General features: G+C 42.1%; 1 protein-coding gene across 1 annotated transcript; it reads right to left on the bottom strand.

Moving 5' to 3' along the window:
* Positions 1–506: 506 nt before the first annotated feature.
* Positions 507–11,018, bottom strand: LOC145343405 (ciliary microtubule inner protein 2B-like). Its single transcript, XM_080189627.1, has 5 exons — positions 10,831–11,018; positions 7,387–7,619; positions 4,149–4,330; positions 3,873–4,062; positions 507–742 (listed from the first exon to the last, which is right to left on the bottom strand). The coding sequence occupies exons 1-5, from the start codon at positions 10,896–10,898 to the stop codon at positions 648–650; spliced, it is 768 nt and encodes a 255-aa protein (XP_080045753.1). The 5' UTR covers positions 10,899–11,018; the 3' UTR covers positions 507–647.
* Between the last annotated feature and the right edge of the window lie 335 nt (positions 11,019–11,353).

Genomic DNA, 11,353 nt, shown 5'->3' with positions numbered 1-11,353 from the left:
TTTCAACCACCATGCCCTTGAGGCCTTGATTCGAGGAGTCTGGAGGCAGACACATTTCCTCTGTCGCAGGTGGCTCGAGAAAGCACAGCAACCTCACCTCTGCAGAGAATCCGAGCCTTGATATCTCAGACTCTGGCAGTCAGCCAGTGCCTTGTGTGTTTCTATTGAAAGCTCTCTCAACAAAGAACAAAGAACAACACAGCACAAGAAACAGGCCCTTCGGCCCTACAAAGCCCACGCCGCCCATTTTAACACTGAGTGCCTCATTCCAATCCTCCTTCTACCTACAACTTTTGTCTACATCTTGTGGACTCCACAATAAAGGGGTGCAAATTTAGAGAATTATATGATCTCCTTCACATTTAGAGATCAGAAATAATTATTGTCCTTGGTAAAATTTAAGTTCCTTGCAAAACACAATACTGTAATAAATCTGGAGTTTTCAAATTTAACCCACACGACAGAAGTCTTCATGGATTTCTCAGCTCATCATTTAATGCGTAGTTCCAACTTTAATCTAGTGAACAGAATCAAACTAGCAATTGGTTTTATAGCTGGGCAATGAGATCAGTCTGCCGATTTATATGATGTTCTCAGAAATGTTAAAACTGCCCTCGATTCAGCAATTTTGATTGCTCATTCCCAGATCAAGTGGGGCACGGCGACTGTGGTTTCTTTTCACCAATACCCAGCACATTAAAAGTACTGCGTCCCCAGTTCTTTCCAAATTCAAACTGCTGACCTGCAAGGTAATAAAAAATATATCAGTTATTACAACTCTCACACCTGGGATTATTTGGTAACAAGTGAATGCTTCAGAGAAATTAGGAATATGAGCAGGGGTAGGTCGATCCATCTTTCAATGAGATCATAGCTGGTCTGTACCTCAGTGACATTTATTCACCTTTATTTAATTTTCCTTGATATCCTTACCTAATAAAATGCTTGTCAAAGTCCCAGCATCCATAGATTTTTGTAGGAGAGGGTGACAGATTTCCACTGCCTTCAGTGCAGTCAAACTGCTTCCTGAATAACCAAACTCTGGTGTTAGAATTTGCCCCCCCACTGCTGTTCTTCTGAATTCCTCACCAGAGCTCTCCCCCAGTTCTGCCCAAAGATGTGCAGATTAGTTGGTTTGGCATGCTAAATTGTCCCTTAGTGTCCAGATATGTGCAGGTTACATAGATTAGCTATGGCAAATGCACAAAGTTACAGGGATAGCAGAGAGGAGGTGGGCCTGCAAAAGATGCTCTTTCAGAGAATCAGTGCAGACTCAATGGGCCAAATGGCCTCCTTCTGCATTGTAGGAATCCTATGGTTCGAAACTAATGGACACTGGAAGTAATCCTGAGCTCTTCATTTTCCTCCTGGGCTTCTGAAACTCTGACTGCAAGACTATAAACTCTTTTCCTTCCTATCACATTAATTCCCACATGGGCCACAAGTTTTCTTCTTTCCATAAAATAATCTGCAGTGTCTCAACGATGTCCTTAATATTGGCACCAAGGAAATGAGACACCCAGCCCTATTTCACCATTTTGATTCAAAGTGCTGGGCGCACTTGAGACTGGGAGTGTTTCAGGTCTGATTTTAAAACCTGTTCTCAGGCACCCCCATACACACTCTGCCTGAAAAAATATCTGCAATTCCAAATCGTGCTGTGGGAGGGGGTGCTTAATGCGCCCAAAACACTGCAGCTCCAATCGGCATCTCCAATTGCGCACGTGCAGAAAAAAATGAGAGAGTAACTCTCCCTGCCACATCGCTGCCAGGTCGGATAATACCTCCCCCAGGCCCCCACAGACACTGCCCCACCCCACAACATTACTGACCCCTTTATTCCCCTCACCCCCTTCGCCACCCAGACCAATCCCGTGATTTCCCCCTCACTGATCTCAGACAGAGTGGCAGCAGGCCCTATCTCCCCCCCCCCCCCCCCCCACCCCCCACGATCTCAAGCAGAGAACTGTCGGACCCACCTTCACCTCCCCCCACCCATCTGAAGCAGAGAGCCACTGGACCCACTTCCTCCCACCCCTCCCCCCACCAATCTCAAGCAGAGAGCCGTTGGACGCTCAGCATTTACCTCCTCACTAACTGCAGTGCCCAAATTGGTCTTTTGTAGAGCATGTCTGTTTCACGCTGATTCTGGATGGGCGAACAAGGTGGCAAAGGGGGAAGTGCTGGTAAGGTGCGGCATGCAGCCCGTTAAGTCAAATTAAATGCATATAAATGCATTTAAATGGCCGTCGCGCTCATTTCAGATACGGTCCCGATCGCAGCCACTTTTGGGCCTTGGTAAAGGGGAAACTGGTGTGGAGGTGAGTGCGGATGGCGCTACTCACCTCATGCCCGACTTGCGCCCAAAAACAGGTGCAACTTGACGGTCAAATCCGGCCCCCCATGTGGGATTCAGATTGGTATTGACTGAAGCGTCTCTGGCTTTCTCTGACTATTGAACCCACTGAGGTTGAGTTCAAGCAACTGGTTCCAGTACAAGTAATTATCCCATCCACATGCAGCATTTGGTGGGGGTGGTTGGGGGGGGTGGGATGGTGCCATAGTGGTAATGTCACTGGTCTAATAATCCAGACACCAGGCTAATGCAACTGATGGAATTTGAATTTAATTAATAAAGCTGAAATATAAAGCTAGTCTCAGTAATGGTGACCATGAAACCATCATCAATTGTCATAAAAACCTATCTGGTTCACTGATGACCTTCGTAGATCATTGCCTAATCCTAACTCTTGGTAATGTCGACCAGCAGAGAGATCTCGGTGTACATGTGCATAGCTCCCTGAAAGTTGGCACCCAGGTTGATAGGATTGTTAAGAAGGTGTACGGTGTGTTAGCTTTTATTGGTAGAGGGATTGAATTTCGGAGCCGTGAGATCATGTTGCAACTGTACAAAACTCTGGTGCGGCCGCACTTGGAGTATTGCGTACAGTGCTGGTCGCCACATTATAAGAAGGACGTGGAGGCATTAGAGGGGGTGCAGAGGAGGTTTACCAGGATGTTGCCTGGTATGGTGGGAAGGTCTTATGAGGAAAGGCTGAGGGACTTGAGGTTGTTTTCGTTAGAAAGAAGAAGGTTGAGAGGTGACCTAATTGAGGCATACAAGATGATCAGAGGGTTAGATAGGGTGGATAGTGAGAGCCTTTTTCCTTGGATGGTGACAGCTAACATGAGGGGACATAGCTTTAAATTAAGGGGTGGTAATTATAGGACGGACGTCAGAGGTAGGTTCTTTACTCAGAGGGTAGTAAGGGCGTGGAATGCCCTGCCTGCAGCAGTTGTGGACTCGCCAACTTTAAGGGCGTTCAAATCGTCAGTGGATAGGCATATGGATAACATCGGAATAGTTTAGGTTAGAGGGTCATTAGATTGATTCCACTGGTCGGCGCAACATCGAGGGCCGAAGGGCCTGTACTGCGCTGTAATGTTCTATGTTCTAAACTGGCCCACATGTGACTCTCAGCCTATAGCACTCCCTCTGAAATGCATATAACAAGCCACTCCTTTCAAGGACAATTAGGGATGGGCAACAAATGTTGACTTTGCCACATCCCAGAAAATAATAAAAGATCCCACAGATGGCACCAGAATTAGAAGCATTGGCTCTACTTAGTTAATTTCATTCCCTTATTAATGCATTTATTGCTTTAACAGTTGCTTTTCAGTTAGCTTCTTTTCATATTCATGTTTAATGTTATGCCAAACCTCAACTTTCCTAAATCTGCTCATTGACCCCTTGAGTGAGAAAAAGAATGGAATATGCAAAGTACAGGCTGGTCAAGGACAACAGAAACAAACTAAAAGATCAATTAATACGAGAGTGAGAGAAAAAGTTGAAGGAAGAATGGTCATACCTGGCACAAAACCATTGTAAGTGGGATGGAGTGACGAATCATGTCTATAAATTATCCTGCTATTCTGCTCCATTAGATTTTGATCTGGTGTTTCGAACATATCCATCCTACTTGGCAGACAAGGGTCAAAAGGTTCATATCTCACAGGGATGAAAAAACAACTATCCGGTGGTTTTATTTCACCCTGTGACTAAGGAAATAGAAAAGAAAATTGCATTATGGTTTACTTCAGACACCATGGATCAATCTGTGCATCACAAAACCCTACAGTCTTACAATCTTAGATGGAGGCCTTGATGACATATTTGGGGCAATTAGATCACTCCTTTTGCACTCCGTCATTTCACGTCGTTTCAGTTCTTCGATAGTCTGAATGGCAGACGTTGCTTCAGGATTGTTGTCGTAGACATAATTCTTTAGAGCAAAGTGATATTTGCCATCTCTTGGATAGAAGTAGCCTACAATTCAAAATGACACCATTATTGTCTTTTATATAGTAAGGAATAAGTGTTTTGGCTTTCTATGTTCAGACAACTTACAATGGGGAAAAGAGGGGTGGAAATAGCTGTTTATTACTGCAACGATAATTAGCTGTGAGCCCACTGCAAGTTGCTGAGGAATAAATAGAATAAAAGGCATACAATGTATAATATAAAATTAAAACAGAAAATTGCTGTAAATATTCAAGGCTGGCAACATCCATGAAGAGAGAAACAGGGTTAACGTTTTGAATCTGTCTGACTCTTCCTCGGTGTTAATGAGAGGGAGAAATGTGATGGATTTTATACTGCTTAAGATGGGGTTGAGCAGAGTAGAATGTCAGTGATAAGTGAGAGCAAGGAGAAAGTTAACAGAGATACTTAGGGTACAAGACAAAGGTGCTTCGGTCTGCCTTGTTGTCCAACAAGGGGCATACACGCGATGGGTCGTATGAGGGCTGCTCTTGGTTGTTTCGAGAGTAACCTAGTACTTCATGTTGTTAGTGTATGCTTAAACTGGACCAGATGCTGGGCAACACGACAGCTCAGTGACTATCACTGTTTGCTGTGCAGATACATGGATTTGGGCCAGTGTCTGCGGGAGTTTGTGAGTTTGTGCATTCTCCCCGTGCTTGCGTGGGTTTTCTCCGGGTGCTCCGGTTTCCTTCCACACCCCAAAGATGTGCTGTTAGGCTGATTGGTGTAACAAATTGTCCCTAAATTAGTCTTCCCTCAATGTGGAATGCCATAAGCATTGACAAGGGTCAAGGGTGGAGGGGGGACTCATAATGTTAAAATGGCGGCGCGGGCTCGTTGGGCCGAAGGGCCTGTTTTCCGGGCTGTGTTGGTCTTTGTTCTTAGGTGTAATGGCAGTATTAAGGGCTATAGAAAGTGCTGATATTGGCACAAATGTAAGGGAGCAGAGTATGTCAATAGGAGAATAAAGGTTAGTGCTCAGTGAAAGCAAATCTAGAGAACAAGCAACAGATGGCCCAATGTGGAGTTCAATGGGGGGCTGTTGCAATGGGACAAAACATTTTTGGATTTAAAAAAAGGTGAAAGTGGAGGAAAAAGCTCACAGTCTAAAGTTGTTGAACTCAATTTTGAGTCCAGAAGGCTGTAAAAAACTGGAAGATGTGGTCCTTCTGTTTGCATTGAGTTCCACTGGAGCAAGCCAAAGATGGACATGTGGGCTTGAGACTGGTGTGCTAAAATGGTAAGTGACAGGGAGATTGGGGTCAGGTTTGTCGACTGAGCAGAAATTCAGTGTTCAGCAAAGCGGTCACCTCAGTCTGCATTTAGTCTCCCCAGTGTAGAGGAGGTCACATTGTGAGCAGTGAATGCAGCAGACCAAAGTAAAAGAGGTGCAAGTGAAATGCTGCCTCACCTGAAAGGAGTGTTTTGGGCCTTGACTGGTGAGGATGGAAGAGGTAAGGTGTTGCACCTTCTAAGATTGCAAGGGAAGATGCCAAATAAAAGATAGTTGATTCTCATTTAACTGAACCCTGGTCAACTGTTGTTCACTGTCTCTAGATAATGATCTGGAGTTAATGAAGGTAACAACAGTATAAGTGAAAAGATAGACTGATTCAGCTGTCGCTCACTGGTAGTGGTCTCCCCTCTGAGTCAAGAGATCCTGGTGAGAATTCAATCCCAAGACTGGGGTACAATATCTAGGCTGACGCTTCAGTGCAGTACAGAGGGAGTTAGAGGTGCCGTCTTTCAGATACAACATTAAATTATCTTTTTCTTCTCTAAGTTCTCTCTAAGAGTTCTCCCAATAGCCTGGCTAACATCTGTCCCGTAACCAAGGTCACAAAAACAGATAATGTGATGACAGTCATATTGCTGTTATGAGAACTGCTGTGCTCAAATTGGTTGCAGCATGACCTACATTACATCAATCACACTTCAAAATTAATTAATTTGTCTTTAAAGAACTCAGGACATCTGGGGTTATGAAAAACGCTGTATAAATGTAAAGTTTTGCCTTCTTTTTTCCCTTCTACCTATTCTAGTAATGTCCTCAAATGTTGTCCATCGTCACAGACTGAGGATCCCATCAGTTTGGGTATGTGTCACAGAACACAGTGTATTTGCTCAGTGAACCATCCACAGGATCTTGTAACCTGTACACAAAATTCTACACAGACTACTCAAAAGGACAACTTGCTGTGATAAAGCACAATTAATATAAAAAGGTGACCAAAGGTGGAAAGCAGCATGGTCAGTAAAAATAGATATGGTCTTAAAGCAGATTGTGGGATGGGAGGGCAAAAGCTTGGCCAACGAAGTAGATTTGGAGCAGGACTTTAAGAATGGAGAGTGAGGTGGTGAGTTGAAGAGGTAGAGAGGTGGTGAGGTTTAGAGGGTGATTCTAAAGGCATGATGGTGCTAGAAAGGAAGAAAAGGGAGGAATAAGGACAAGTGGTCCAAGTCAGAGTAATGCAGAGTTCAAGGATTGGAGGACAGGAGAAGTTTACAAAGGTAGTGAGGCAGAAGGGATTTTAAACGCAGGGTGAGAATTTTAAATAACCAAAAAAAAATTTAATTGAATCGGACAGGCAGTCTAATGTTCCTGTATACCTAATATCAAAATTACCCAGCTGGTGATTTTCGGTACTTACACACATGTAATCATGAAATCAAGTAACATTTTATAACATATCAGTCAATATTTTAGAATAAATCTTTGACGGATTAGGCAATTGGGAATCAGCAATAAATTCTGGCATTGCCAGAAATGTCTACATTCCACCACCTTTTACTTATGATTTTCAGTTATCTTGTTTGCAAGTACGTTCAAGCAACAAGGAATCCCATTAGTCCCATATTATTCAAGCTCTTGAATAATATGGGACTAATTTCCGAGGGATCTTCTTTCTAGAACTTGTAAAACGAAATCCTTTTCTGATATTTGAGTATTATTTCTTTTACAGTGTGAGATGACATTGAACTAAACATTTCTTGTGCTTCTTACGCATCAATTAATTATCACAAAACAAGCCTCAATGAATCACAAAGATCAACGTTACCATTTTTAATGTTTGTATTCTGCACCTGTCCCGCGTACGTGGTAATTTCTGGATGCCCGTAGGTCCTATTCAGCAGGTGCCGTGGAACCTGGGGATTGTACAGTGGTTTGGTTTGGGTGAGAGTTAAACGTGGTGACTTGGGCTGCCCAGGCTCATATGATAGTAGTCCTAAAGTAGCGTTGCCATAGGTCTCTCCGAAGCGGCTTCGTAACTTCGGAATGTATCCTCCATACCTGCAAAATGAACAAAAAGCATTTTCAAGTCATTTTTCTTATACAGGGAAGGGCAGGTATTTCAGTTCCAATCTGACTATATCACAATGCAAAGGAATTACTATATGAAACACGTTATGCAGCCTACCTAAATCGTCTTCTACCATCCTTTATGTAGAAACAATGGAACATTCAGTGTTTCCTAGCCTTTTCTGCCATTTTGGCTAATCTGTATCTTAACTCCATCTCCTTATTCCCTAACCCTTAATACCATCAGTTAACAAAAATCTATCAACCACAGTTACATGAATCAACATCAATAAAAGCAATCATTCTCTATTGATGAATCCACAGTGGACCCAGAAATGACGAGAGGAAAACTTCAATGGTGGAAAGTTCCTGGAATCACTGGTCAAAGGTTCTTCTTTAAGATTATTTATGAGTTCACAAGTAGGCTTACATTAACACTGCAATGAAGTTACTGTGAAAATCCCCTAGTCGCCACACTCTGGCATCTTTTTGCGTACACTGAGTGAGAGTTAAGCATGGCCAATGCACCTGACCTGCACATCTTTTGGACTGTGGGAGGAAGCTGGAGCACCCGGAGGAAATCCACAGAAGTCACCCGTTCCTCCTGAACATGCAACACACATCAGATGTCACATCCCAAATTATCCATTTACAGTATCCTAAAATGTTATTTTCTGAAAAGAAGTTATTTAATGTTACACTCGGATACTCTTAGATTCATAGATGTATATTTTGTAGTACAAAATAAATAGGTACAATCTATACCTTAACCCCAAGCATTCCCCTTCTCCACTTAATCAACCAGGTATTTATTTTTCTCACTGCTCGTGGTTACCCAGAGACATGAGGAGGTCATTCAGTGAGATCATACTTAATTTCTATCTCACTCCATTTACTTGTATTTATTCAATATCTTTTGACGACCTGACTTAATACAATTAGGTCAGCCTCAGTGCTCTTTCTGGGAAAGGGAGCTGCAGGTTTCCATTATCCCTTGTGTGACAAAATGCTTTCTAATTCACTTCTGCTTCATCCAGTTTTTAGATGTAAGGTTGTGGCCCTTGCGCTCTAGAGGAAACAACTTCTCTGTATCTATCATATTAAATTCTGTTATCATTTGAGATACTTCAGTTAGATCACCCTCAACCTTCTAAAGCTGTCTACCCAATTTTTTTTATTTCTATTTCTAGATTTCCCTCCAATTTTCTCTTCTTCTGAAGACTCATTTTGGGGTTTGTTTCCAAAAGCCCATAACTAGCACTTCCTTCAACACTGGGAAAACACACCAACCAGTAACATCTTTTGCAATATCTGCAGAATATTATGATTGTAACAGATAGCTGGTCATATATTTAAGTTATAAATCTACATAATTATTTAAGTATGCTGATACGAATATGTAAATTGCAGAAATGCATACAAAATAAAACAAAAATAGTCACATGCTAATCTGTATTAAGAATGCAATTATTAGAGCTGGATGCATCAATGCTAAGAAGAAAAAATTACATTTATTACATATCTTTCACAATCTTAGGAAGTCACAAAGCACTTTACAGCCAATTAAACACTTTTCAAGTGCAGCTATTAATGTGATGTAGCAAAACACAGCAGCCAATGTTTACACAGCAAGCTGAATACAAACAGTAAATGGCCAGATAATTTGTTTCTTTTCAGCGATATCAGATTGCTGGGCAACTGGAAAGGGCCTGACTGCTCTCCTTTGGATTGGTGCCACGAGATCTTTTCAAATCACTGGAGAGAGCTGATGGGAGTCTTGCTTTAAGATCTAATCTAAAAGATCCAAATGTATCTTTGACCTTGTAGCACTCCCTCAGTACTCCAGTGATGTTTAATTCTGTGATCAAGTCTCTGGAATGGGATCGGAGCTCAGCTTACTAATGCAGCAGTAAGTGCGCTTAGCATTGAGTCAAAGTTTATGAACATTTTATTTGACCTAATTTTAAAATCTATTTTTCCCCGCCATCTTATAACAGTCATCTAGCCCATGGCTAATGCCCTAATTCAGAGCTCAATGGGAAAAATGGTCAAACTCTAATGCTAGCTTCAAGACATGCTTGAATATCCTTCACAAGAATACTAAAGTAAGCAGTTCTGATCACAGAGTTGGGAAATCAAGTTCATAATAAACAACTAACAAAGGAGATCATCACAAGAACTACAAGCAAGAGAAGTTTAAAGTTTATTTATTAGTGTCGTAAGTAGGCTTATATTAACACTGCAATGAAGTTACTGTGAAAATCCCCTAGTCACCACATTCTGGTGCCTGTTCAGATACACTGAAGGAGAATTTAACATGGCCAATGCACCTAACCTGCATGTCTTTTGGACTGTAGGAAGAAACTGGAGCACCGGGAGGAGACTCACGCAGACACAGGGGGAACGTTGAGACTCCACACAGACAGTGCTCCAAGCCAAGAATCAAACCTCAGTCCCTGGCACTGTGAGGCAGTAGTACTAACCACTGTGCCACTGAACAACCCCTACTTCAAAGTGGCCTGGCCAGCTACCTCAAAATGGGAACCACCAGTTTCTCTTGAGTGATTTAGTTATATACTAGTGTGATTGCATAGATCTTTGCATGTACCTCTGATATTCTACAGGGCATGATTAATTGTCAGTGTTTTTCAGATTCTGCTTAGACTGTATCCATGAATCTAGTAATGAAGTTGAAATTATGACAGAATTTCACTTGTGACTTTGGCTCTTTTTCCAGCTACGCTTATTGGCTAACAAACAGGGTTTCTACAGTCACCAATCTCATTTTTTTGCCTCATTCTCCGAGCAAAATGATAAGGTGGGTTTGTGTTCCCTGGTCCCACATGGCACTCCTGAGTTAATCACTGGAACCTCTGTGGTGCTGGTATGAGATGCCCTGGTCCCTGCTCCGGGTACTGGCAATCAAGACTCAATATATGTATGTGCTCAACAAAAGGAGAAAATGCTGGAAAATCTTAGCAGGTCTGAGAGAGATTAGAGCCAATATTTGGAGTCTAGATGATGACCCATGATTTTGTTTCAGATTCCAGCATCCGCTTGTATTTTGTGTTTATAGACATATGTGTGGGCATTAGCAAGATCTGTGCCACTACCAATGTTGGTAGAACATTGGATCAGTGCCCATGCACAAACAAGAGTCTCAAAATTCAGTATTTCCACAACTTAAAATCTCAGGTCTTACCCAGGCATGAAGTTCGGATCAAACGTACTAAATACATTTTCTGCTTTGAGAGGTAATGGAAACGGCATCTTAAATCAATCTAGAAGTAATAAGTAATGGATCTAAAAGCAATATACTTGAAGAAATATCCGGATCAATTAAGCAAACGATTGTCGTGTCCCAAATTGCTTCTGGCTGTTAATTTGTAGTTGGGCTAAACTGCAGCAGTAACCAGGCAGCAGCATGAGTGTTACTCTTAACAACAGCGTCACGGGACTGGTCACAAACATCCCGGGAGCCTATAACAGAGGTGTAGTCAGCAATATTATATTTAAACAGCAATCATAGGCAGTTACTGCAATCTTCACTATGTTCCCAAAAGTGCAACATAAACTTCCAACTTTTCTAATAAATGGAAGCTGCATAGAACGTGCTGCTTCGATGCTGTCCTTCCCGTTTACTATGTTTCCAGTTATATTTGGGCTATTATTGCTATCTTACACGAAGTGTCTCGGTCGCTGAATTTATGCCTAAAACCAAACGT

This window comes from Carcharhinus amblyrhynchos, chromosome 5, assembly GCF_965287045.1.
Source record: "Carcharhinus amblyrhynchos chromosome 5, sCarAmb.v2.hapA, whole genome shotgun sequence".
Classification (NCBI taxonomy): Eukaryota; Metazoa; Chordata; class Chondrichthyes; order Carcharhiniformes; family Carcharhinidae; genus Carcharhinus; species Carcharhinus amblyrhynchos.
The sequence above is the reverse complement of the archived record's forward strand: the minus strand, read 5'-3'. Positions and strand labels throughout refer to the sequence as shown.

Bases quoted from the DNA above. Each gene is read 5' to 3' on its own strand.
- LOC145343405 (XM_080189627.1), bottom strand. From the start codon at position 10,898: ATGCCGTTTCCATTACCTCTCAAAGCAGAAAATGTATTTAGTACGTTT. The intron at 4,331-7,386 runs GTAACGTTGATC...TTTGAATTGTAG, and splicing joins GAATACAAACATTAAAAATG to GCTACTTCTATCCAAGAGAT. The intron at 4,063-4,148 runs GTAAGACTGTAG...CTATTTCCTTAG, and splicing joins CAAGGCCTCCATCTAAGATT to TCACAGGGTGAAATAAAACC.